The sequence below is a fragment of the Mus caroli genome, unplaced genomic scaffold (genome assembly GCF_978045245.1).
Source record: "Mus caroli unplaced genomic scaffold, Mus_caroli_1 scaffold_12, whole genome shotgun sequence".
Lineage (NCBI taxonomy): Eukaryota > Metazoa > Chordata > Mammalia > Rodentia > Muridae > Mus > Mus caroli.
Genome location: NW_028227267.1, coordinates 23,550,542 through 23,578,018, shown reverse-complemented (window position 1 = coordinate 23,578,018; position 27,477 = coordinate 23,550,542). Strand labels below are relative to the sequence as shown.

Sequence of the window (27,477 nt, the reverse complement as noted above, 5' to 3'; positions counted from 1 at the left end):
TGCACAGTTGCCTGCTCCTGTGGCACAGGGTCAAGCTAGCCTAGTGGCTGTGAACCCTGGCCTGAAACTCAGCACAGGTTGGGATGCGGGGCCCACTCTGACTGCCTCTCAGCTGTGTGACAATGGGTGTGTTATTTAGACTTCCTGGATCTCCGTCTCCCCTATAACGACAGTACTGACAACATAAGGGTTTTGTAGGTCTGTTGTGGGTGAATGACATCTCAATGGCAGGGGTTAGGCTAGAGCTTGTCCTGTAGTGGGCACTCTGTGGAATTACTGTTTTTAATAGGGATTCGAAACTCAAATTCTTCACACCTTCTTCAGAGTCTAGAGTTCCTCCAGACCCCCAGGGGATCCCTGATAAGATCAGGGGGCATATGGACTGATAGAAGGCATCAAAGCTGAGGACTTTGGAGGCTTGAATCCTAAAGGCCTAGAACAGAATGGAACAGGGTGGGGAGAGCTCCATACAGCCCTTGGCCCAGGGCCCAGTAAGTGCTGAACTGTGGGTAGAGCTCACCATCCCAGGGCCTATAATTACCTTTCAGTAGAATTCTGCACTACTGGGCAGGGCCAGCATTTTTCAGGTTTTATTTGGATGCCCCAAGGCAGCCTTATGCCAGTTACTGCTCCCAAATGGGAACAAAGGTTGATTTGGGTGGGGGAGGGAGGGAAATACCCTTCCAAGGAGGCTGACCTCTAAGTGCAGGATTCAAGGCTTACAAAGCCATAATCTGCATAGAGACCTGTTTGCCCTGTTTTTTTTTGTTTGTTTGTTTTGTTTTGTTTTTCAGGGCTAGGGTCCTCTTTGGAGAGCCCAAGGAAGCCTGAAAACCCACTAAGAAGCACTCCAAAACCCGGAGGACTCAACACAAAGCAAGCTGATAGAGCCAGGGAAGAAGGGACAGTGAGTGAGGCTCTCTATCCTGGCTGTCCCCTTTCCTTCTTCCCTCAAATGCACGGGTATTGGCCGACAGGGTCTCACTAGCCCTGGCTGCTCTAATATTTACTATGTAACTCAGGATGATCTTAAGCTGAGGATTCTTTTCCTGCCTCAGCCTCCGGAGCACTAGGATTATAGGTGTGCATGACATCTGGCTGGCACAAGTTTCACTGGAGTGACATGAAGCACCCCAAGGGCATTCCTGGAGGCCATGACCTGGCATGATTGTACCCAGTCTTTCTCTGGCTCTCTCGAATTGCTATCCCCAACTCTCCCTGCCGCTATGAATGCATGAACATGTGCACCCTCTTACCCATCCATTATGCCAAGGAAGAAAGAGACGGTGATTTGTAACCTTACATGCTTCATCCAGAAGCAGTGGGGCAGGAAGGAAGCCCAGGAGTCCGATTCCAGAAGGACAGGTACCCAGTGTGTGTAGCTATGTGGTTTTGGACATTCACAGACCTTAGCACAAACTGGCTTCTTGTTGCTCCCCCAACTGCTTGAGTACTTACCTGTTTGCAGCCTCTGAACCCTTGGCAGAGCTCTGATGTCTCTGGATCGAGGAGGCTGGGGCCTTCCTGCACACCTCGCTGCAGAGAGCCACAGAGATGCAGACTAAACCCATCCATTTTAACTTCCATGGATAAGACGCTCCCTGGTCCTTTCTACACAGACACACAACATGCCGGAGAAACAACAAGCATGTTGACAAATGTTACCGATGCCACCATGGAAAGCTGACAGTCAATCTGGAGAGCTTGCTTGCATTCTCTGCCTATATAGAGTGAGAGATGAGTGGGTGGTAGCAGTGGGGAGTGATCAGGAGAGGACATAGCACTCAGGTGTGGGGTGGGGGCTACAGCTGGGGAGGGAACAGAGGCAACTGCCAGGACATTGGCACCTGGGAACCCAGAGACACACAAGCTCAGTTTTGGAATTGTAGCAGCCTGAAGATATATAGCTCAGTGGTAAAGAGAAGCAGGTAGGGGGAGAAAAGAAAGAATAGAAAATAGAGAGAAAGGACAGACCTGATGGTGAAGGAAAGGAAGGGTCTCCAAGGCAGCCCTGGAATTCCACGCACACTGATACCCTTAACCATGAGTCACCGGTGGGTCTCCTTGGCAGATTCCCAGCTGCTCATCCTTAAGGGCTGAGTCAGCTCAGCTCTCTGAGCAAAGGTCAGAAGGGCAAAGACTGGAAAAGGCTCCTTGGACTCACTCTTGTGTGCTCCTGGAACGGGGTTGTAATCAGCCTCGGCGCTTCCTTGGGCGAGGGCAGTGGGACATATAGGCAGGTGGTGGAGTCGGCTCTGTCTCTAGTCTTCCATGGCACACGGGCTTTGCCTACGGAAGCTGGGCACTCTGGTCCCAGCTCTGGTGGCCTTGGGATCATAAGTTACAGAGGCTGGGCTGACACCACTCCCTCAGTTGAGGGGCCCTTGGGTGTGTGCTCACGAGTGTTGGGCTGGACCTTCCTTCATTCAGCTTCTGCCTGGAAAGCCCCTTTTCTGTAGTTTCATTTCTCAATCTCTTCAATCCATGCCCAGGCCTCTGCATGGTATTCTAAGCCACTGAGGGTGCTCTCATGGGTGACCACAGCGGTGGAGCTCACGCAGAGGCCCTCAATCTACTCCAACCTTCCCCTGCTCTCCAGAGCAGGCCTTTCTACAGCGGCTGCACTGTTCTTGTAACTCAGCCTGGGCTGTTTCTTCCACCTGGAGTGCCTCCTCACCCACCTCTGCCACCAGGGACTCCTTCCAGGTTATCCTGGCTGGTGCCAGGTTATCTTCCACAAAGCCTGCCAGCTATACAAACTATACAAACAGTATATAGAACTATACAAAAGCCCAGTAACAGAGCCCTCAGTGATCGAGGACACATGTACTCTGACGTAGGCACTGGGTTAAACACTTCTCTTGTCTGAGTTCCAGGGTCTTATGGGGGAAGGGACTACTAATAGCCCCCCCCCCCCAACACACACACACACACTACAGATAAGGAAGTTCAAGCCAGAGAGAGAAGGTGACTTGTCCAAGGTCACATAGCTGAGCAGTTAAGCTCCTCAATAGAAGACTAATATCCCACAGTCCTAGGAGATGCCTGGCCTTGACTACTTACTTCCCTTCAATAAAACCTGTAAGGTTGGGGCAGGCATATTGTCTTCCTTCAGGAAGATTAGGCAGTGTGGCATGGGAAGGAATGAGGGATACCCTGGAAAATATTGCATCACGGAGAGAGAGTCCAGCTAAGATGCATACAGACAGAGGAACAGGCCAAGGAATGGAGAGACAAACACAGAAGCTGGACTTTTAGCCTTTGTCCCCTGTAACAACCTGTGTGGCCTGAGGCAAGGATTTACCCAAGTCTTGGTTTCTTCTTCTGTGGGATGAATGGTAATACCTGATGTGCACCAGGGATACGTCATTAATTAGAGAGCAGTTAGGTCTTTTGTCTAGCTATTGGCAGTCCTCTCTGCTCAGGACGCTGTCTGGATCACCCCTGGGGAGCCTGAGAGCCAGGGGCTAAGAAGGCACTGAGAGGGGAGAGAACCTGCAGGCAGCTTCTCAGGCAGAAGAGGGAGGAGAAAGAGAAAGAGAAGGTGAGAGCCCATGAGAGCATCCTCAGAGGCCTCCACACCCTCACTCTCTTGCCTCACAACCACTGGGAGTTGGGCCTCTCATCTTGGAGGAGCTGCCTGCCTCAGTCACACAGTAAGAGGGTGCTAAGCTGGGAGGAAAGGCTATATACAGCTTAGGCTCAACTGTGTCTGAACCCAGCAGGTCTTTGATCTGATAGCTGGGAAGTGTGGCCTTTACAGCCTTGTCAGCTGAACAACCGGCCCTAATATTCACTAGCTACTGCTTATCTAATATCCACCTGACTCCTCCTCTAGACTACCTCGGATTTGTGGCTCGTGGGATGCATCCCCAGGCTCTCTGGGCACTTCCCTCTCCTCCCACCATGTCTTCCAGTGTTCACACTTTCTCAGTAACATGGGATTGAGTAGCAGCGACAGGCTGAGGCTTGGCAGCTGGTCAGGGATGTTGACAGGGACATAAGTAGGAGGCCTTGGACTGTGCTGAGGGATGGACAAACGGACATTTTTCCCTTCTTTAACCCAGAGGAAGTCTCTAAGCCAGCGCCCAGTTAAACCCAGAGAAGGCTTAGCCAAGTGTTATATCACAGGCAAAGCCCAGATATGAGGCATTGTGCGGTCTGTGTAGCCATCTTCCTGGAGTTTGGAGGCTGACAGGGGAGGAAGGAGAAACTAGGTCACATGGCTGATGACTGGTCAGAACTTTGAACCTCTTTATAAGGGGTCCAGGATCAGCCTCAGGACCAAGAAGTGAGCCCTGAAAGCTTTTTAAGACGACCACATAGCTGTCATGAAGATGACAAATTGTCAGGGTCAAGGAAGGCTATGTCTTGCATAGAGGGAACCACACAATGGCCACAGGGCAGGGTGGTAGAATCAAGGAGTGAATGAATGGAGAAGTCAGGTTGGGGATACTGAAGTATGAGGGTGGTAACGATTTGTATAAACTTCCATAGTGAGTGCAGGCTGGCTCGGGGGTGGGGTGGGGGGTGGCATTGTGCTGGTTGAGGTTGAGAATAGGGGCTAGGGCAAACAACTGATCAGTGCAGGCCTATTGCTTCTGGCCAGGGCCTGGGAACTCTTGCCATGGCTGCCATCTGGATTGGAGAAGGCTTCAGACTGCAGGAAGAAATATCATTCTGTATTACTCTGCCAGGCATGTGCGTGTGCATGCATATATACACACACACACAGACACAGAGACACACACACAAACACACACAGAGACACACACAGATACATACACACAGAGACAGACATACAGACAGAGACACACACACATGCACACACACACTTACAGTCACAGACACACACAGAGACACATACACACAGAGACACACAGATATACAGAGAGAGAGAGACAGACAGACAGAGACACACACACATGCACACACACACTTACAGGCACAGACACATATACACAGAGACACACAGATACACAGAGAGAGACAGAGAGAGAGAGAGAGAGAGAGACAGACAGACAGACAGACAGAGACACACACACATGCACACACACACTCACAGGCACAGACACACACAGGGATCATGATTGACACTGGCCTTCTTGAATGTCTGGGGAAGGGAAAAACATTCCTGGGGCTTCTGGAGTGCTCCAGTGTCTGGTGTGGATGGTGTGGAATGGAAGGGTTTGAGACACAAGAAGAAAGGAGGGTGCTCCCGCAATCTCTCTTCCTACAAACCCTCCCATACACAGACCCCTGCTGGCCCCTCAGTACACACACATGAATTCACTCCTAGGTAGCCCTTAGAGGCCAGCACAGACCCTCCGGATGCCTCTATGTTCTCTCAACTTCTGGCCTCAAACAGCACCCTTCCCCCATCCTGGCCAGAAGCAGTCCACACCCTGGGAAACATCCTCCCACTCCACCAAGCCAGCAGGGTTGCTCTGGGAACTGGAGGGAGCTAGGACAGACCTCAGCATGAACTTCCCAAGCATCTAGGTTATAAAACCTGAGGACAAATTTAAAAGACTAACTTTTTTTTTCCCCCAGACTTCTCAACTGGGTCCCAGATCTCTTCTGCACCTGGAAACTCCAGTGGTCCAGGGCCTGGTACCTGTGACTGGGGTCCCATTTCCAAAGCTAACCTTGAGGAAGCCTGGTATGGTGGGGTGTCAGGGGTGTCAGAAACCAACCGAGTCTCTAGCCTACATGTGGCCTACTTGAGAGCTTAGATTCTGTACTCCAGCCCTTGACCCAAATTCTACCCTATATCCAAAAATTATACCCTTCTCCCATTTGCCCTGAGGTCATAGATCCTGAGGTGCTGGCCTGGGTATTGACTGTGGTTTTTTTGTTTGTTTGTTTTGTTTACCTTAAGGGCTTACAATGCCTCCTGTCCAAGCCTGTTCAGCAGCCTGGCTGCCTGCCTAGCCACTGTGGCCAAGATGGCCACAGTCTGTGCCCACAAAAGGCTGTGGGCAGAGGCTGGGCCCAGACCTGTGAAGGCGATGGGTTGAGGCTGGGTGGGCAGCAGCTGGAGGATGGGACTCATTTTGCACTGTGGAGGCTCCTCCCTGCTGACCGACTGCAAGTTGCTAGGATTGGCAGATGGGGAGGTGTGGGACAGAAGGAGGGACAGGCCTACCTGCCTAGTTCTAGTGCTGGACACGGGACTGGGCTCTCTGTTGAGTTAGTCTCAAGGCAGCCCCAGGGGGTGTAGCTCTTACAGCTGAGGAAAATGAGGCTGGAAGAGGGCTGGCATTTGTTCCAGGTTACATAGCCAGTCACTGAGGTGGCTACAGAATGTTTTTTTTTTCTTGCCTGGAGCCTCTGCCCAGGGGCTATGCTTTAGGAGAGGCCCTGGGCAGGCTGTAGTGCAGGTGGGCACATGAGAAGCAAAGGCTTTCTGCAGAAGAGTCATTTGTGGGGCGGGGGTGGGGCTTGTTGGCTACTAAGAGCTGGATGGCAGACATTCCAGGGGCAAAGCACAAACTGAGCTGAGACTAGGGAGTGGAGAGCGAGAGCAGGGTCTTGGTAGAAGTAACCCAGGGCCTCTCAGATCTCTGGAGGACTTGACTTGCTGGGTTGGGCTCTGCTGGTCTAACTGGCCCAACCACTTCTCTTGGGCACTACCCATTGCCACTGCGCAGAGCCCTGCCAGGGGATGCCAGGCAAAATCTGTCAGAAGTCCCAGCTCAACTTCCCAGTCTCAAGGGTAAAGAGGTCCCGAGCTTCAGGCTGCTCTATTCTGTGTGGAGGAGTAGAGGGCAGTCATTTCCTTCTGAGAAGAGGAGTGGGCAGATCAGTCTGTGGAGATCTGTGCAGTTACAAAACACTTCTGCTTTCTTCTGTAAATGCGGCTGTTTCCTTTACTTTAAAGGACTCAAAACGGCCAACAGATCTTTATGTTTTTTTTAGGTTTCTAGGGCTCTCCCTACCCATCTGCCACCTCCAGCTTTGGGTCCTCACCAGCAAGGCAATGCCAGGACAGGTGTCAGTGTCTTGGCAGCCTCTAGGCGGTTACATGACCCAGGTATAGAGCTGGGTCTTTTATAGTCAGGTCAGAATCACTTGGAGGCCTGGCACCTCCCTCTCCCTGCTGGGAAATTCTTCCCTAGGGCAGGCAAGGCTGCAAGCTGTCCACACTAGTGCACAATGACAGTGGCACTAGGGGACTGTCTGCAAGAGTGGTTGTGGTGGTACAGTAGAGGTTGGGTGTGGAAGGGTGAAAGGTGGGGGAGGGGGAAGAGGTAAGGGAATGCTGTTGCCACTGAGGGCTTATGTGGCTTGGGTCCCTGGAGTACCTGTCTATAGCCCTCGGCACCTCCAAGGACCTTGTTTTGTCTCAGGGCCACTTCAATCCCTTTTCTCAGTTTCCAGTAGAAGTTTCAATGAACCGCTGTTGGCAGAGGAACGGAGGCATCCACAGGAGAGCAAGTGAGGAGTCGGTGAGACCATCCCTGCCTCCTTCTCCCGGCCGTCACTCTCTGTGGATAGACACACTAGTCTGAGCCCCAGAAGAGGCACATGGAGTTGTTCTGGGGAAGTCAGTGTTGGACTTTTCCTTCATGTCTCTAGCTGTCTAGCTGTCACTGCTAAGCAGCCTCAGCTCCACTGCCCCCTCCTTGCCACTCCCGGGTTCCAGTGAGGACCTGGGACAGAGGAACCACCCCCCCCCCCCCCCCCCCCCGCTCAGGAGACAGCCTGGCCAGAACTGTGCTAAGGTCAATGCTGGGCTGGGACAGTCCAGGGCTGTGCCCATGAGAGAGCCACAGGAATGCCCTATGCCCTGATGTCCCTAAGAACTTCTGCCCATTTCTCTCCAGGAATTCCTTAAGTTTCACTAAACAAACGGAGGTTAAGAGGAATCTCAGAGAGGATTAGCCCAGCCTTGCTGACTTTGTGTTAACTGGTGGAACCTACCCAGCTTGAGCTGGCTCCTCTGGTCTCAGAAACTCCATCTCAACCACAAGATGTCGTTATTAGCATCTTCACTCCACAGAGGAGGGAGCCTATACATAGTCAGATCACAGGTCCAGGGCAGAATGGGACAATAACCTAGCCCTTTCAGTATCTCCCTGCCACGTGGTACTACCCTTAAAATCTCCTGAGCCTGACTTTGCTTGCCACCTGGTGCCAGAGGCTGAAACCTCTGTGGCAGCCTTCATGACCTGACTTGTAGGAATGCCCCAAGTGCCCTTTCCCACCTCACTGCCCCCAACGAAACCCTGCCAGGCTCAAATATATTACTCCTGCTGCCCGTATTTCCTGTCCCAGAATCGTGAGTCTATTCTCTCTTCACCAGAACAGTGCTCCTCTGGGTGGGGAGGAGATGGCTGCCCTGACAGTTAGAGCTTCAGGGCTAGAACAGTAAGTAGTGAGACAGCCAGAAACAGCAAACAGCACAAGAACTGACTGCTGGCAGAGAGCAAATGGGAGAGCCTGTCCTGTCTTCAGCCGGCGGGCCTCAGGAACAATGGGTGGTCTTTTCGGGCTATCTGAATAGATCTCAAACTTCTCCTTCAGAGGTCTCAGGACCCTGTTTTGCTCACCGCTTTGGATAATACCAGAGTGATAGAAGTCTTCTTGCTCTCCTCTGGAAAATCCTCCAGAAACTCACAGAGGACCAGTCCAGAGTGGTTGCTGCTCGGTTCCACCCACATCTTGTGCTAGGCTTTATGCTAACCTGGAGGAGGAGAAAGAGAAGAGGGGGATCACTTCTGTGTGGATGCTTAAAGCTCAGCCTTGCTAGAGGATCAATACCCTGTGTTATGAGAGACTATCCAGTGCCCTTTCAAAGCTGAGAGCCTGTGACTTAGCATAATGGCCATTCCTGTAATCCTAAACATACAAACATACAGACCAAGTCCTTAGCAGAGGTCCACCCTGGATCAAACTCTGTGTTCTCTCTCTCTCTCTCTCTCCTTCCCCCATGTCTGTCTGTCTGTCTGTCTGTCTGTGTTTGTCTGTGTTTCTCTTTCCTTGTGCAGCCACTTTTACAGGTGAGGACTTAGGCTGGGAGGGGCGTGGTCACGATGATACAGTCAGGGTCATAGAGTCAGCACATGATACAGCCAGTTTCCTTTGAGGCCTCGGAAGGCCCTTATGGGGTTAGTTAGGGACAGCTCAGGCCTACCCAGTGCCTACCCAGTGTTGTACCCAGCTCCATAATGAGTGGTCCTAACCAACCTGGGCCTGAAGTCCCTGACCTCTACCCAAGCCTGTCTTCTCTGAGTTCCTTCTCTCCAGAGACTGGCCCAGCCCAAGGAACTGTATCTTGTGCCTTTGCCAGAACATGGCCATCTTCGCTACTCTACATCTCCTTATATCATAGTTCCCCTTGCTAGTCACCAAAGTTGGGTTTGAAGATCATATGCAGGACACATATCTAGCACCTAAGACAAGGCCCAGTACTGGGTAGACCCCATCCCCAACCACCCAGTCTTCTTCATCTCCTTTTCCCAAGGCAGAAGGCAGCATGTGGGAAGAAAGGTTTAGAGGCTGAATCTAGAGCTCCCCAATGGCTGGCTCTCCTGCTATGGTCCCTGGCACAGGGTAGGTCCTTTGTTGTTGTTGAGGGAGAGGCTAGGTTGGCTGCTGTGGATCTGGAGGAGGAGCCAGATAGGGTGAAACCCAACTCCAGGTGGGCAAAGGTCACTTGACGCTCACCCCGCACACCCTTTCCTTCAGCTCAAGAGTTTAGCTTTCCCAAGTAAGCTAAAGAATAGGGTCCCAAGCCGGGTGTGGTGGTGCAGGCCTTTAATCTCAGCACTCGGGAGGCAGAGGCAGGCGGATTTCTGAGTTCGAGGCCAGCCTGGTCTACAGAGTGAGTTCCAGGACAGCCAGGGCTACACAGAGAAACCCTGCCTCGGAAAACAAAACAAAACAAACAAACAAAAAAGAATAGGGTCCCTTAGCTGATGGAAAGGGCACAGATGGGAAGAGCATCAGGGAGTCACAGATGGGAAGAGACACAGCTGAGACAGGTAGAGGAATGTTAATAGGAAATGACCCAGGAAACAGCATGCTTACAAGCCTGATGTGAGGCAGAAGGAGGCTGTCTTTCCAGAAGGAATCCAATTTGCCCAGTCAACTTTGTGGGAAGAATCCACCGTCATGGGGTCGGGGCAGTTATCAGAACTGGGGACTTAAATACTAATTTTCAAACTGGGTCCTCTTTCTTTCAGGGTAGAGGGAAGCAGCGGCCTTCCTCTTTCTACAGAAGGGACGAGTCACTGTGGTTTCCTTTCTCTAGCTCAATCCCCAATGTACATTTAAAATAAGGTTTGGAACCCCACATCTCTGGCAGGGTCCCCCATCTCTGGAAGTCTCAAGACTCCACGGGTGGGGTGGGGAGGGGTGGGGCGGCACTTCTCTTGATCTCAGTGAGCAAAGAGCTGTCTAGACTTCTATTCCTTCTAGGTAGTTTTCTAGAAGGAGCTTAGGTATCTTGGGCTACTAGAACCCTCTTGTATCCTCCCAGGAAGAGTTCTTATTTGTTTGGTTTTGTTGAGACAAGGTCTCCCATGAACAGGCTGGCGTCTACACTCCCTATTCTCCTGCTTTCTTCCCCTGAGCACTGGAGTATCATTCTGAGCCTCCATCTGTGGTTTACTCTGTGGTGGGGGTCAAACACAGCGCACTCTGCGTGCTAGACACACTATCATCTGCCCAGCCCAGGAAGTCATTTCTTTGGGTAAGTATAATGTAACAGCTTAGTGTTCTGGGCTTTGGGGACAGAAAAATGGAGTCCCTGGCTCCCATTTGGTGCTCAGACTTTGGGCCCAGGGGACCCTTAATGAGTGAATGAGTTACAGCTGACAATCAAATTCCTCTTATGAGCTTGACTGAGCAAGGGGAGCTCTGAACCGTGGGCACAGGAAAGAGAGTGAGAAGATGGGGGCAGAGGCAATTCCCACAACTGTCTGAGGAGCAGTGCTGAGACAGACTGGCTAGAACCTCTCAGGCCCTGGAGACCTCCCAGCTCCTTCTCTCGGGCAGGGCTGGAACCGGCAGGCCTGGCGGCGTGGCTCTGCTCAAGCCAGCAGGAAGAGGAATGAGGCCAGGCGAGGCGGGCCAGCTGGCCAGTGGGGAGTCCCGGGCGTGGGCGCAAGTAGTTGGGGAAGCCCCGTCGGTGCCTCCTGGGCTCCATTGTGTGTGCAGTGCTCCCCCCCCCCCCAACTTGGCCTCGGAGTCCTCTATAAATTAGTCCCCTGAGATGGGATGGCCTGCGTACCACTGGCAGGCGAGGCGCCACAAGAGCCAGAGACGGCTAACAGATCTGGGGACCCAAGGACTTGCAACTCAAAGAGGCTGAGACGCGCTGGACCCCCAGCTCACGTGGGCGGAGCTTCGAAGGGGCGGGCGCCCGTGGGGCGGGTCCTGAGTGGGGGCGGGACCGGGGCCGGCACCTGGGTGAGGTCGCGCAGCCCCGCCCCTTTGCACTTCCGTGTGCCGCGGCGCCAGAGCAGGAGGCGGCGGCCGCGGGGATCCCGCGAGCGGCCCCTGGACATCTACCCTTCGAGCCGGGACCCGGGAGGTCCCCACTGGCCTCCGGGCCCGTCCGGATCAGACTTGTGCCTACCTCCCCGTCCACGCGCATCCGGGAGAGCCGCGCCACGAGACGGACCCCGGCTCGCCGGGACCCCTGGCGCCTGGCCCTGCGTCGGGAGGTGAGTGAGAGCTGGGCCCGGGCGCGGGGTCCGAGTTAACTCGAGGGCGCAGCGGCCTTTCTCCCCCTTTCTCTCGCTCGTAGTCTCCATTCCCCACTTTCTTCTCCGGCTCCCGGTTCTGAAACTGAGAAACTGAGCCAGGAGCAACCAAAGTCCCGCCGAGCACGGAGACCCGCCGGTGCCTCCATACCCTGGTAGGTCTGACCCTCTCTTCGACGGCTGGAGCCCAGGCCCGACTACTCCCAGCATCTCTACGCCCCTACTCCACTCCTGTGTTAAGTCTTTAGCCCCGCCGAGGGTCCGTCCGATCTTCTCAAATCTCTCTGGGGCCTCTGCACGCTCGTCGGTCCCCACCCCCTCTTGCCTGGTCCTCTGCTCCCAGGCCAGGTCTGTTTGTCCCTCACCGTCCGTGTACTCCGTCTCCCCACCCCCACCAGACCCGCCGCCCCCTCGACCCAGTCCTTCCAGAGCCGCACCCCCAGCCCACGCTCGCCTGCCCCTGCCAGTCCAGTCTCCGGTCCTTTTCACCACCGGGCGGAGGCCGGGCTGCTGGTGTCCCTAGCCTCCAGTGCTTGGGTCCCAGGCGGGCGGACTCTCGCGGCGCCGCCTCCTCGCCCTATCTCTTCTTTCAGTCTCGGTGTCTTTCTTGGCTTTCCATCTGTCTCTCAGCTGGGCGTGGCTCCAGCCTCCACCATTCCCCTGTCCTCTCTAATCCCCCGAGCCCCTTCTCCGGGTGGTCTCTGCCTGGTGCTGTCAGTCTCTGTCCCACTGGAGAGACGCCACCCCCTCTGGGGGCCCAGTAAGGTGATGAGGACAGCAGTGACGAGAGTGCCCTGCCCTGCCGGCTGGCAGTGGAGAGGGAGCACCATCACAACTGCTCCCACTTCCCCAACTCCCTCGTACAGGGGAGGGGAGAGAGAGAGCCTCACTCAGCACCCCACTCAAACCTGGAGGACTTAGACCGAGTGGGGGAGATTCCTTTTTCCTTTGGCCCCTACCCTGGGCCCTCGGAGTAGTCTGGCTTCTGTTGCTGTAGTATCTGTGTCTAGACTTGTGGGTATAGTGTGTATCTTGTCTCCTTGTGTATTATTTGTCATAGTGGGACTTCCCCTGTGAATGTGTCCTTTTTCACGTGTGACTTGCATATACTTCATGGCTGTCTGTGTGTTCTGAGGCTTGGTGTGTGCCCCATGCAACTTGGTAATCATGCCTTGTATGTAGAGGCTTCCCCCTGTATATTTTGTGCCTTGGCTTGCTCATGTCTCTGTGTCCCTGTGTGTTCCAAAGGTCTGTGCATTATATCACAACAACCCTCCGGCCATGAGTACATTCATTCCTTTAATTGTGCGAGCCCACACTATCGGTGTGCCGACCCCCTAGGCTTGTGTGTAAGCGTGCATCTAATCATATTCGGTTCTTCTTCCTCTGCTACTGATCTTCTATGACCAAGCTGATCAGGGACAGAGGGAGGGGACTGGGTTTCCTCGTTCCGGCTATGGATTAGGTTGGGGTGTGGTGAACAGGCCAGCAGAGGGCGGCTGCTGCTGCTGCTGCTGCTGTATGTGTGTGTGTGTGTGTTTTGTTTCTCAGTGACAGTATCTTTGTAAGATACTGTAAAGGCTCAGGTATATGACAGGACTGTGTGGAAGGTGACACTGCCATATGGAACTCTGGTGGGAGAGGGTGACTGGTAGGAGACTCACAGTCTGACTGTATGAAACTGCGGGTGTGTATTGAGGAGTGATGGGGCTTGTGGGTAACAGAGAGGTTGAGTGTGGGTAATAGCAACAGGAGGGGTGTGCTAGGAGGTGAGGGAAGGTGAGTGCCCGGCTGCCCATGAGTTTATGGGAGCAGGAGGCACTGGGTGTGTGCTTAGTGTGCACAAGCCCAGCCCTGGCTCCTGGAGAGATGGAGAGAGCTAGGGACAAGTCCTGGGGTTATAATGGTATGATTGACACCTCAGGGTCTGGACCAAAAAGCAATGGAGTCAAATACTTACTATGCCCTTTAAGAGCAGGAGTCCCAAGCCCAGCCTTGCCACGATGTTGAGCTTCCTTTGTGGGATGGAGAAAGTGAGGACTCAGAGGTCGATGGCTCTTCTGCAGTCTTGGCCACACTGCGAGTGGTGTGCAAGTGAAGGCTTATGTGGGGCTGTCCCTGGCTGTGTGTCCCATTCTGGAATCTGGGATGAATGGAAACCCAGAGAGTTCCCAACCATATTTCCCACACGTGGCGTGTAGGTTGCCTCCTTTGTCTCCCTGACTAGGCTGCTTGCAAGGAGGGCTTCTTCTTCACAGTGTCAGGACCTGCCTCTGCTCAGCCCCACCCAAGCGGCCCCCAGTCTCTGTAGCTCCCATGGAGGCCGTAGGGGTGACTCAGAACTGTGACTGCTGCTGGGCTCTCACACTGTTTATCTGGGAACAGCTAATTGGAGTTTACATTTAAACTAGAAATCATTTGAAGAACTGATGGAAAGATAAAGCTGGAGGGAGGCTGCTGCTTCCTCCAGAAAGTAATGATGGAGTCTCTGGCTGGGAGAACTTGCAGAGGGAATGCCAGCACACTATGCTTTTGCCATTCCTCCTGTTGAGGATAGCTCTGGACCTCAGTTTTCTCAGCTGTATAATGGTGCAATAGTAATGTGAGAATCACCTGAGACTACAAAACAAGGACTAAGATGGGTCACTATCTGTTACTCTCTCATCTCTCTGGCTTTTTTGGTGGTACTGAAGATTGAACCCAAGGCCTTTCTTGGAAGTACTGCTAAACTACATCTTAAACTTTTTTTTTTTTTTGGAGACAAAGTCTCATTAAGTTGCCAAGGCTGTCCTCGAACTTTCCATGTAGCCCAGGCTAGCCTTGAACTTTTGCTTTTTATGCCTCGGGCTTCTGAGCAGCTAGGCTTACAGGTGTGTTTCACCATGCCTGGCCATCGCTTACTTCATTGTGACTCTAGCACAGGAGCTGGCAGGACACGTCTTAAAACCTCAGAGCCACCTTGGCAGTGGAGCAGTAACATTTTCCTCAATGTAAAAAAGAGGCTTGGAGCCGGGCTGAGTGACACATGCCTTTAATCCCGGCGCCCAGGAGGCAGAGGAAGGGGATCTCACAGCCAAGGATACACACAGAGACCCAGTCTCAAAAAAAGGCTTACCTGGTTTACATAGTGAATTTGAAGCCAGCTCAAAGGAATTCTCTGAGGGCCTCCTTGACAGAAGGGTCAGACCAAGTATTCTTCACACCCCCGTGTTCCATGGTCTCCTTACCACGCTAGAAATGTTAGCCTAAGGGCAAGGACACAGTGTTCTAGACCCTAACATCGAAGGGACACATAGCTGGTTCCCAAGAGAATTTGGGCCGAATGGCCATTCTCAGAAGAGAAAGTCAAGTCCAGGGAACCTGACTATCTTTCCCCGAGCAGAGCTGAGCTGTGCTGGCTGTGTGGAGGCCGGCTGGTGCTGGTGCTGGGGCCTGCTTGGCTGTGCTTCCCAGCTCAGCTGTTTTCTCCTGTTCCTACAGGTCTGCTGGGAATTAGCCCAGGCAAGGGCGTTGGGCCTACTTACTTCTCGTGGTTAGTGAGTAGCCGCAGCCCAGCAGGAGCCAGGATGAGCAGGAGCTGGGAGGCAGGTGAGATAGGTCATCTCAGGCAGGTGGGCAGTGTGCCAGGATGCCCTTCCTCTTCAAGGCTTGTCGGCTTCCAGTGGGACTGGCTGGATCCCGGTACATTCTGGCTGTGAAGCAGTGTCCAGGGGAGGTGCCCTTTGCTTTTCTGTGCATAAAGGACTTCCTACCTAATACCTGGTTGTGGCTTTGGCCTTGGAACTCAGAGGACTGGAGCCAGCCTGTCCTCATGGGCGAAGGAGCAATGACACTGTTTTTGGTCAGTTGGAGGGAAAGTAGTAAACCAGGGGTTAGGGTGGCGGTGTCAGCTTTCCCATGGTTCCTCAAACTGTCCTCATGTCACAAGGCAACAGGCTCACCTATGCTCCATGTAGGTTGAATGCTGGCTTGGGAATAGAATGGAGTCTCCCAGAAGGACTGAGTGGTCTCCTGGTTCTCTCTCCATCTCCCCAGCTTCCTGATTCAGGGCTAGGCTCAGCTGGGCATTGTCTTTGAGGAAAGCCGCGGGAGGCAAGGAGTCTCTAAAGTTAGCAGTGCCCCCTGTGGGGCCAGCCTTGCTTCTTTGAGACCTGTTGCAATAAAGTGCTGTAGCTCCGTGGTAGTGTGCTTAGTGTGTGTGAAGCCCTGGTAGAAACCCCAGCACCCAAAACAAACAGAAAAAGAAAGATGGAAGAGACAGAAGGGAGGGAGGGAGGGAGGGAGGAAGTAGTTGTGTGTTCGACTAGAGGAGCCCTGGTGAGCAGAGGCACACACATATGCATGTATACGTGTATGGGAGGGATGAGTGTGTGCACTGGAATCTGGGGAGTGTTGAACAGGCTGGCAAGGATGAATCTCCCTTGATCAGCCCCCATTCCTACTCTTCAGGATGTTTGCCACATTTAATGTGGGAGTGTTTGAGGTTTCCTCAGTGTAGGGAGGGAGGAGGTTGGGGTTCTCACTCCAGTGGGGGTTGGGGCAGGGCCAGGATCTTCACTGGGTCTTCGGTCTGGTCACTTACCCCGATCCTGGAGGGGAGGACTTGACCTGCTTGCAGTTCTCATCTGCCTGAAGGCGGGGAAGCCAGCTCTTCCCATCACTTTCCCTCAGTTGCATTAGCCTTGGAGCCTGCCCTTCTGCAAAACTTAAACATCACCTGGCTGCAGGCTGGCAGAGGCATGCACGTGCCCACACAGGTAGACAAAGCCAAGCTATACTAGACATACTCGCCTCAGGCACACACTGCCTACACATAAGCACACACTTATCCGCATGCATCTCCTCAAGGGACACACTCAGACACCGGACAGAGGCTCCCTGCTATGAATGTTCACACATGTCACATCATGCCCATGCTAGGTCAGATGGGGAGCCCTGGTCAGGATCAGTACCCACTCTGGCAACCAGAGTCTGTCACCTGACAGTGAAGTTCCAGGTGTAGATAAGATTACCAGGGCTAGCTGGGTGGTGGTGACCCATGTCTTTCACCCCAGCACTTGGGAGAAAGAGGAAAGATGTATGTGGAGCTCTGTGAGTTCGAGGCCAGCCTGGTCTACAGAGCAAGTTCCAGGATAGCCAGGGCTACACAGAAAAGACTTCCCTTTAAGAAGAAGAAGAAGAAGAAGAAGAAGAAGAAGAAGAAGAAGAAGAAGAAGAAGAAGAAACAAAACAAAACAGAAAGAAAGAAAAAAGATGACCAGGACTGGAGGAAGTTAGGCCACACTGGGAGGGGTATCTGCCCACATGACCCAGGCCCCAAGGCTCACCAGGGTTTGGCGTTGGAGATAGGGGCACACGGGTCCTGTCAGCTGCTGTAAGCTGTGGCTCCTGCCACAGAAGGGGAAGTGAGTGGGCTGTTCGGTCATGTGGCCAAGGTGACCATATGCCAATGGGGACCTACAGCCACCTTGTCCTGACACTATGCTAGGAGAGAGTGGAACTGCTGACCTCTGGAGCCAGTTGGGCATTTTTCTCCTGGGGTCCACTCTTCATGACTTGGGCCCAGAGAAGAGACCCAGTTGGTTCAAGATGTTTCCGGACACTTACTTCCTCTGGGCTGCCCAGGAAGTGGTTTCAGAGTAGGACTGACCAGCTCCGCTCGTGGCTTGCCTCACCCCAACTTTGCCTGTGAGGGGAGTAGGATCTGCTGTGGGTTAGGCCAACTGACCAGGCTTGTCTAGAGCTCTGGTAGGAGACAGGGGCCTAAGAACAATGAGCCTCCTGCAGCCCTGTGACCCCAGCTCCTCTCCTGTCCCAGGACTGTAAGCGGAAGCGCAGGGGCTTCAGTGACAGTAGGCACTGCCCCTTGAGGGTGGCAGTGACTCTCCTGTGTTCCATTAGATAGCACCAAGCCTAAATGGATAAGTCTGTGCAAGTGGTTTCTACGTTCAGGACCTTGGTTTCCCTCTCTGACAAAATCATGTTTATACCTACCTCTATGAATTATTTGGAAAACAAGATGATGTATGCAAAATAGCAGGAACTGGCTGGCAGTGGTTGTACTCGGCTTTAATCCCAGCACTCTGGAAGCAGTGGCAGACAGATCTCTGTGAGACTACAAAGCAGGTTCTAGGACAACCAGGGCTGCACAGAGAAACACTGTCTCGAAAACAACAACATAGCAGGAGCTGAAGGCATGCAGATAACTGTTCAAACCTGATACTGGTAATGTGCAGCTGTTGTTTGATGAGCTAGGACTGGCCTGGAACCCAGCTGAGAAGTCGGATCTCTGACTCCCTCCATTCTGTCAGCTCTGCTCCCACCCCCGTTGGTAGGCACTGGGGAGGGCTGTGCTCATCCCGTGGGTCCCATGTCCTCTTTAGAAGGAGCCCAGGGCAGAAGAGCTAGGCACAGTCGGCTGCACAGCCTGCTCCCTTTCAGAGTGAGGAAGATAGAGCTCACAGCCGTGTTTGAAGAGCTGGGGAAAGGTAGCCCACAGCCAGCTGCTTAGGGCTCCCTTCAGCTCCTCTCTGCTTTGTAAACCCTGTGGGACGTTGGATTTAGAATGAGGAGGTGGGTAGTGAGCATTCTTACCAGGCTGCCTATCCTTGGGACCCCTGAGTCAGCATTTCAGTCAGAGAAGGGTTAGCTATCGGGTTAGGACTGGTTAGGTTGGAGAGTGGAGCATCCATATGCGTCCACGTTGCATCACTAGTCTGTGGCTGGTGGGAGGGGCCTCCATGTCCCAGGAATACAGAGGAGTCAGCTCATCTTTGCCCATTGCTGTTTGGGACCAAGAGGCTGAGAGTCTCTGGTTACAAAGACTGGTAAGGATGGTGGTGTGGCATGCAGGCCCAGGAGGTCAGAGGGCTAGAGATAGATGAAAGGCAGTGCTGAACATCCTGAAGGTGCAGGGCAAGACCTCTGCAACATCAGGCATGCTCTAGTGTAGTGTTCCTGGCTAGGTACCCAAGCCAGAGACTAGGCCGTTCTCAGCCTCTGTTGCCTCATCTGTGAAATAGGCAGAACAGGGGTGCCCATGTGAGTGAGATCTGAATGATGGGAAGGAGCTACTGTCATGGGTAGGGTATAGGAAGACAGGACACTGCCCACAGAGGCTCCTCCTAGAAGGAAGTTTGGTTATCAGAGAAGTGAAAGGGGTCCCTATAGCCAGGGCACAGGAATGAGGACAGGACAACTGCCAAGATCAGGGAGGTCAAGGCTAGAGGTTGATGGATTTGGTGGGAAACACTAGGAGCTGACTCAGGAATGGCAGGGGTTGCTTTGCCGTCTTAAATGTCTTGAAAGCCCAGTTTAGAGCTGGGGCCTAGGGCCTGTGGGAGCCAGAGTATGGGAGGGTAAGCAGTAGGCAGGCAGGGGTTCAGGCCAGGCTGGGCAGTAGGAACCAGGTTGGAGTAGGAGGCAGAGACAGGAGAGGCCTTGATGCTTGCTCCAAAGGCAGGCTTGGGAGTGGGCTGCACTCGGGAAGGCAGGCGAGCAAAAACCAGGCCCCTGGTTTCTGGTCTGATTGTGAGTGTGGGGCACTCCTGGCAGTCAAGGACACATGAAGTGGGACATCAGTAGGATGCTGTGGGCTGATCTGAGCATTTTTTTCTTTTTGACTCATTCATGTGGTGAGGTTGGAGAGCTAGGTGGGCACATAAGTCCACAGTGCAGGGTTCTAGGTCCAAAGTGAGACCTGAGAATCTAAAGCCAGATTGGGATGGAAAGGAGCCCCTTTGGTGGGAACGCCTGAAGGGCCCCACAGGTAAGATAGAACAGCTATCTCTCAAAGGTCCCTGCCTAGGGGCCAGGAGGGCAGGCCTGTGGTCTCTGAGCTGCTGTTTTCACAACAGCCACGGAAGCTTTGGATCACATCTATAGCCATGTTGAGTAAACAGGCCAGTCACTAGGCCAAGGTTGGATCAGATGTCTGTGTGGTGTAGACTGTGGGGCTGTGGGTACAGGGTAGGAGGATCTCTGCAGAGAAAGCTTAGGGGTCTAGATAATCAAGACAAGGGGACTGTTAGACTGTTAGACTGTGAGCAGCTGCTGCTGACCTGGGCTTTGCCCAGGAACTCAACTACACTAGCTTAGGTGGGATCCTAGAGTAGCCAGGAGCCCAGGGCATGCCACAGCTGGATTAACCCTAAGAGAACTGAGGACAACTGGAGATGAGTGGTGAGACAGGTAGGGGAGAGGGCCAGGGATGAGTGTAGCAGGGTTGACAGCTTCTATGTGTATCACTGCCTCATTCCAGGCCCTGTGTTCAGCATGGCATATGGGGAAGTTCAGTGCCATATTGCAGATGGGCACACCAAAGAGCTTGCTGCATTCTGAACTACATCCACCCGACCCATTTAGGCCTGAGCTCACCAGTTTCTTTGTATGTGTTACTTGTGAGGGGATTGGCACACCTTATGGATGTTCCTCTGCCCACTGCCATTTTGAAGGTTATAGATAGCAAAAAACCAAAGTGGCCATTTGCCTTCTCCCAGACATGGAACAGTTTATGGTTATGAATCTGGGCATTCTGGGGACCTTCTTTTTGTTATTTTGTCTTTTTTTTCCCCGAGAGCTGAGGACCGAACCCAGGGCCTCTATCACTGAGCTAAGTCCCCAACTCCTCTGGAGACCTTCATTGAGAAGTGGGGATGAAGAGATGGTGTAAGATATGGGCTTGGGACCAGTATCTGGGGGGCAAAGGAGCTGTGCCCAATGTACAACATGGCCCCTCCCCCTTACAAGTCTGATGGACAGGTCTGAGTCTGGGCTGGAGTCTTTTTCCCTCCCCTTCCTGTGCCCCCACCCCTTCTGGCTTTGTGGCTTTGGTTTAATTGCTCAACCTCTTGGTCATCTTGTGCAGTGTAAGCCTGGGGCTCACGGAGGTCATCTGTGGGCTGCCCCCACCACAGCACTTAAAATCCTCCCCTCATTTGCCAGGCTTGTGACTGGCACCTGTGAGCTCCAGCTTCAGCCTCGGCTCACTTCCCCTCAGGGGCCTGCAGGTGAGGAGGCCTGCTAAGGCCTGTCCTAGGATGTGCCTGACCAGCCTGTCCCTTCTCTTCCACATCTTGGACTTCTCATTGAACCTCCTGAAGAGGCAAGCTCATCCCGACCTGGTTCCCTGCTATCCTTCCCAGGCCCTTCTTTTCTCCCCAGCCATGTGCCCAAGCGTACTGTGATAGGAAAAGCTATATTTGGTGCCAGAACCTAATCAGGTATACAAGGTCCTTCCAGGCCTCTGTGTTCATCTCTTTGTCTACAGTGTGTCTGTTGCCCATCTGTCTATTATGCTTATCACACCATGTGGGGTGTGTGTGTTTGTGTGTGTGTGTGCGCCTGCACACACACCTGGCTCTGTGTTGACATGTGACAGCAATGGGTGAATGGGAGGTGTTCCTCTGTGTATGCACTATGTCATCTTAAGGCTGTGCATGTTTCTCTGTGTGTCTACCTTTGACGGAAACTCCCCACGCCCGACTATATTTAGGTTAGTCAGTTTGCACGTGTGTGGCTGCTCTTCGGAGAGTCCTGGATACCCCTTCTCCCTTCTGGTTCCTCAGAGCAAACATCTCGGGCCATGAAAGGCCTTTGATTCTTCCTCACGGGTTCCTGCAACTCTCCCTCTGGTTGAGTTGCCTCCCTCGATCTGGGGGGCAGCTAGATGACCACAGCTCTGTGCCTGATGCTGGCTGTGCCCTTAAGGAGTCCCTATTCCATGTGTGTGCTGGCCGTCGGCTTGTGAGCCCACTGACACCCAAGAACCCGTCCAGCTGTGATATCACTCAGGCTAAAGATGCTCCTGACACCCCAGCCAGTAGACCTTTGTAGCCCTGCTTCTACCTCAGCCCTTTCGCTCCCCATCCCTGCTTTCATCCTACTCAGTACCTTAGCCCTCCTCCAGGCTGTGTGCTCCATCAGCCTTCTCATCTGTACCACTCACTGGCTAGGCGATCTGGAGTAACCTGGGGCTGAGGCAGTCTTTTGTGGCCCAGCCCCCACCCTGTTCTGTGCAGACTCATGTACAGAAAAATAAGCATGCATATTTTCTTGAGTGAAGACCCCAGCTTTCACTTGATTCTTAGGACTCAGCTCTTGTGTGTTGAAAAGGTACAAATATGCCACCCAGTGTCCACTTCCTATTTCCAGGGACTGTGTTTGGAATTTTTTTTGGTTTTGAGGCAGGTTCCTACTATAGCCCAGGCAGGCCTGGAATTCCCAATCCTGCTTAGTGTTGGGATTGCAGACAGACAGGGCCCACCACACTTGCATACAATTAATCCGGATTTTCATGTTTTGTGTATGGTGTGTGTGTGTGTGTGTTGTTTCTGTGTTTGTTTTTGTGCTAAGGATTGAATCCAGGGCCTATGATACCAGGCAAGTATTCTACCACTGAGCTCTGCTGCCAGCTTTCAGTAGTGGGATTGCTGAGTGGACTTCATGCAGCCAGGACTGAGATGACTAAGCTGGAGACACTGCCCTACCTACAACAAACCCAAGTTCTCAGATACCAAAGACAGAGGCACGGGCTACTTATCAATAGGGAAGCAGTTGCCTTCCTCAGGAGTGGGAAAAGATTCCCAGGGCTGGCTTTTGAACTGTCTAGATAGATACATGAGAAGAAAGCCATTATGACTAAGGGGACATGTCCAGGTTCACAGGGGCTGGCAAGTGAGGTGCCAAGCAGCCAGAGGCATTTGAGATGGAGAACAGGATGGGGCCAGGGTGTGGGGAGCCTTAAATGCTAGACTGAGGCCTCTTGCTTCTGAGAACACTGATAGCTGAGAAGGTGCCATGCTGTGGGCAGAGGCCCGGCTGGGAGAGCATCCTGGGCTGGGAGAATAGTGTTGAAGAGTGGGGGAGGAGAGGGCATGGGTGGGTGCTGGTCCTGTGGAGAGAGGGAGGGGTGGAAGGAGGAGCCCCAGCAAGGACGTGAGGCCAGTCCCACAGAGACGTTCCTGTGCTGGGACCTGGCTATGACTTGAGACCATGGGCTCTAGTATAGGCTTTCTCTCCCCCTTCCCTGCAGTTCCTGCTAGGCCTAGCTCCTGAGTTGTGGAAGCCCACAGTCTCCTTGACTTGGTTCTGTCAGGAAATTCTGTCATGGAGGTCAGCCTCCCAGCCAGTCATGTCCTGCCTGTTCACAGGACCCGCCTGGTTGCTCTTCATACCTCCCCTTGTTCTTTACAGCTGTGGAGCCAGCTTTCACCCACCTGCGAGCATATCACTTCCCCCTGTCTCATGACAGCCCTACATTGGTTCTTCTCTCCTTCCTTCTGCCCTCCCAGACCTACACACCAGGTAGGGCAGCAGCCCCAGGAGGGCACCATTTTGCCAACATCTGCATCTAGTTTTGGCAGTAGATGAAACTTTCCATGGCAGGCAGTGGGTGCCAGTCTGAGGTTAGGCAGGTGTGGGTAGTAGAGGGCTGTGTGAGGAAAGACCAGGGCTCCGTGGAAGAAGTCAGACGATCCCACTTTGCCATAGAGGTCTGATCTAGGCCCCTCTTCACCATCCTCAGCCCAAGCTGTTCTCTCTGTGCAATGGGTATGACCCTGTGGCCTGCAAGGCAGAATCTTGCCAGGGTAGAGGAAACCCTGTCAGAGTTGGGACCTTTCATGTGAACTTTGCCCTCAGTTTCCCCTCTGTGCGGTAAAGAGATGGACGCATCCCTCTCTGCTCTTTCTCACCACACTCGCAGCCACCCACTGTGAATGGCAACAGTGCCTCCCTACTAGCCTTGAGGCTCGTCTCTCTCAGAGCCTTGGGCTGGCTGGACACAGGTTTCTGTTTGTTCTGGAGGTGACCTGCCTGCTGTGGCTTGGCCATTGCCTTCCTCGCCTCAAGGCTTCTGGTCTCTGGCAAGGATAGGGATCTGGACCAGTTTCCCAGGTCTTCAAAAATGGAGGAAAGACAGTTCAGGGCTCGGTGCCACCATGCTGTGTAAAAGGAGAGTGGTGCCCTTTAGGGCAGGTCTCGGCCTTGCCCAGGACTAAGGGTGACTATAGGTGAATAGACTGGTCAAGCTCAGGGCTTTGCATTCTTACCTTGCTTTTCTGTCCTCATAAGTGTTTGTGTGGTTCCTGCCATATTTGTCTCCCTTTCTGCCCTCGCCTCTCTTCATCTTTCCTTAGCATAAAACAGGCCCACCTTCAAATCTTTCCACCACTTACTCATACTTACAAGTTGTGTGACCTTAAGTCACTTACTGTCTTTGAACCTTGATTTCTTCATCCAGAAAACACTTCCCGGGGCTACACTGGGACAAAGTGAGCTAATATAATTACAAGGCTATGCAGTGTGTTGACATCTTGGACAGGACAGTCTTTCTCAGAAGTGTGTGAGCTCAGATTGACAGCTTCTGTTTGACTCTCTTCCTCATAGACAGATTGGAGGAACAGGACAGAGAGACTGAGAGCCCCCAACAGTGCTCCCTGTGGAGTGCTGAGAGGATATCTCCTGCTTATCCTCTGGGCCAGCAAAGCCTGGGGCTGAGCCGTTGTTCTTCCTTTGGGGCCTGTGGACCTGGGCCTATTTGCATGGGGTTTATAAATGGAGAACACACCTTGCGTTTGTGCTTTTCACAGCTGCTCAGGCACAGCAAGGTTGTGGGGCAGCCTGACTTCACTGTGCAGATGGACACTTGCCCAGAGCCTCTCTCAGGGTCACACTGAGATGGACGCAGATGTTAGCTAGCTCATGTGTCTTGTTTCCTTTCTGGGGTCCGAGTACTCCAGAGGAGAGCCACATGGGTATTAGCAGGGCCTTTGCCCTCATTTTTGTCCCAGGAATGTGGGGCAAAGTGATTTGACCCCTGAACAAACTGTTGGGTAGTCCCATGGCAGCCCACAAAGACCATGGCTCCCCTGTGCTGGTAGCACTGTGGCCTGGCTGCAGGTTTAGGGCTGGGGCCCAGACCTGTTGTGGTTGTGGTTTTCCCTCCAGTGGTTTGTAACAGTAAGCTGCTATGAGTGTGAGCTTCAGGGGCAGCCAATGGGTCAGGTCCTGAGCCCTGCATCACACTCCTGTGGCTGCTCTGACCCCTGTCTCTTCCACACAACTCTCTGAGCCCAGGGGAAGCAAAGAGCAAGGAAAGCCATGGGCCTGCAGGCAGACTGAACTCGACACCAGGGGGCGCTGTGGAGAGAGGCTGACCACGGGGTGGAGTGCCTTCCAGGCCAGGATGAGTTGCCACACGTTCCTGCAGACATGATTTTCCTGTCTCAGAATCGGGGACAGTTTCCCAGCTCTCCCTGACTGGTGGGCAGGTAGAAGAGGCACAGTGAGGGATGAGTGGACTCAGAGAGGGTTATATTGTATGTAGGGCATGGGAATGACATTAGCCAGCGGGTACATCCTAGGCTTGTCAGGTTGATGTTGGTTGGCCCTTACCCTTTTGGGCTTCTCATTAGCATGACAGCCTAGAGACCAGGGACACGTCCTCATCTGGAATATGAGGCTTCAGAGACTTAGAGCCCAGGAGGCCTGCAAAGCTACATAGCCAAGACAGCAGTGGTGCCAAGGACCTGTGTCCTGCCTTACCATTTTGCCACCTGGATGGCTCTTCTTTCTTGTCTCTGAGGAGGAGCCTAGGTCCTATCTACTTTTTCTCTGCCTGTTCAACTTTACCCTGTGAGGTACTAGAAGCTGCTCACTACCTATCTTATCTCATTGAGAGGCAGAGGCAGAGCTATGCCCGTTGTGATTTGGCCTTTGATATCTGGACACAGGCTCATGGCAAGTGTGTACTGTGGGGGGCAGGGGGCGCTCTGCTTAGTCCTTCAGACCCTGGAAGCCCTCTCTGAGGCCCTTGATGCCTTGGACTCTGAGGTCAGTAGGAGGTCCAAGATGTCTTTTTCCCTTGGACATTTGGAACATCTGTCCAAGCCTCCTGCAGTTTCCAATGCCAGGTCTCATCCTACCATTTACTGGCCTCTTATCATGGCACGTACCCACACACCCTCACCTCACTGTACACACACTTCCGTGACCAGATGAATCCTTGTGTTGGTTAGGGGTTTTTGTGAACTTAACACAATCTGGAGTCATCTGAGAAGAGAGACTCTCAATTGAGAAAATGTCTTCTATAGGCAAGTCTGTAGGGCATTTTCTTGATTGGTGTGGGGGGCTCCATTCACCGTAGACACTGTGGACAGTGCCACTCCTGGGCAGGTAGTCCGGGGAGGTGTAAGAGAGGACGCCGGCAGCTGCAAAATAAGCCAGTAAGCAACTCGGTCTCTGGTCAGGTCCTGCAACCGGGTTCCTGTAAGCTACGAGATGAAATAAATCCGTTCCCTCATCATGGTCTGTTCATGGGGTTTCTCACAGCCACAGAGAGCAAACAGGACAGTCTTATTCTTGCAGATGTGTTGCCCCCGTGCCCAGCACCACACAGGCTCCAGGCCAGGAGGAGCCCACAGCTTCTCCTTTTGTACCCTGCAGATTGTCGTGGGCACTGGGCTGGTGGTCAGCATTGGCTCACCTGCTGGTTTCAGGCCTGAGATGTGGGCACAGGCCAGCCTCACACACCTACCTGCTCTCACTTTTACTGAGTCCGAGCCAGACCAGGGTAGGAGTCAGTGGGACCGGCCTCTCTAGTTTGTCTGCTCTGGTCTGGTGTGGGCCCTGAGCTCTGGCTGGACACTCTGGGCTGGACCGCAGGCTGAAGTCAGTGTTTCCTGTGAGCTCATCTGGACTGGAAGCTCCAGGCAGACCTGGCTGCTGTTCTGGTTGCCCTGCTGAGGAGCTGGAGGGAGCTGCTTCAGACTGGATGGCTGTTTTATTGGTGGTGGTGGTGGTGGTGAGGGTGGTGGACAGCAGCTGTGGGGTGTGTGTGTGTGTGTGTGTTTGTGAGGGTGCCCTGAATCCAGCTTTGTATATTACACTCAACATTAAAATACTTTTATATTTAGAGAAGAATAAGAAACTGCATCACCTTCTCACATCCTCTCTCTCCCTGCGTTAACCACTGCTTCCATTCTCAGTTTGAAAGGGCAGGAAATCTAAAGAGGCAGGAGGCATGTGACCCTGAGGGGCTCTTGGTCAGAAGTGTGGGTATGTTGACAAGTTGGGGCAGAGTTATATAACTCTAGCTTTCAGTTCTGGCTCCGTCTGAGCCTCAGTTTCCCCATCTACAGGATGGGGACCTTTAGCTGATAAAACAGGACTCAGTTTGGCCGTGCCTCTCTGCCTGGGTGTGTATCAGCAAAATCAACAAAGATTCAAGAGGTGCTTCATGAGCCTAGTGAGACGAGAGGGCAGCTGCTAACACTGAGTGCAAAGCCCAACACATTCGAGGTCCCTGGCATGTACAGCTGTTCTGTAATTGCCTAAGGATCACAGGCTCAAATGCTTCCAGGGCCCCATTCAGGAATGGGGACAGTGGCCTGGCCTGGTAGACTGACAGAAAAGCAGCTACCATGTTGCTCTATTGCCTTGGCTTCATGCTCACTGTACAATCTCACTCCAGGCTCCATCATGGCACCCTTCCTGCGCATCTCCTTCAATTCCTATGAGCTGGGCTCCCTGCAAGTTGAGGACGAAGCAAGCCAGCCTTTCTGTGCTGTGAAGATGAAGGAGGCACTCAGCACAGGTAGGGTTGGAAGGGTCCCTAGAGGGGCATGGGGGTGAAGGGAGGCTTCCCTTCTTCTCTAGATCCTTCTTGCCTTCCTGAACGACCCAGCTGAGGATGCAGGAAGACAGAAGCACCCAGTTCCTGACACTCCACAGGGGTTACATTGAACCTCCCACATCTTGAGTT

At 53.1% G+C, this 27,477-nt stretch overlaps 1 protein-coding gene across 2 annotated transcripts in view; it reads left to right on the top strand.

Moving 5' to 3' along the window:
* The first annotated feature begins 11,453 nt into the window (after positions 1-11,453).
* Positions 11,454-27,477, top strand: part of Prkcd (protein kinase C delta) — a 30,415-nt gene continuing 14,391 nt past the window's right edge. Inside the window, exons 1-2 of one of the 2 annotated variants that reach the window (XM_021181612.3) lie at positions 11,454-11,675; positions 27,187-27,309. In XM_021181612.3, coding sequence (XP_021037271.1) covers positions 27,195-27,309 — 115 coding nt within the window. In that variant the 5' untranslated portion in view covers positions 11,454-11,675; positions 27,187-27,194. The remainder of the gene's footprint in view (positions 11,676-27,186; positions 27,310-27,477) is intronic. The other variant, XM_021181613.2, reaches the window with a different exon arrangement.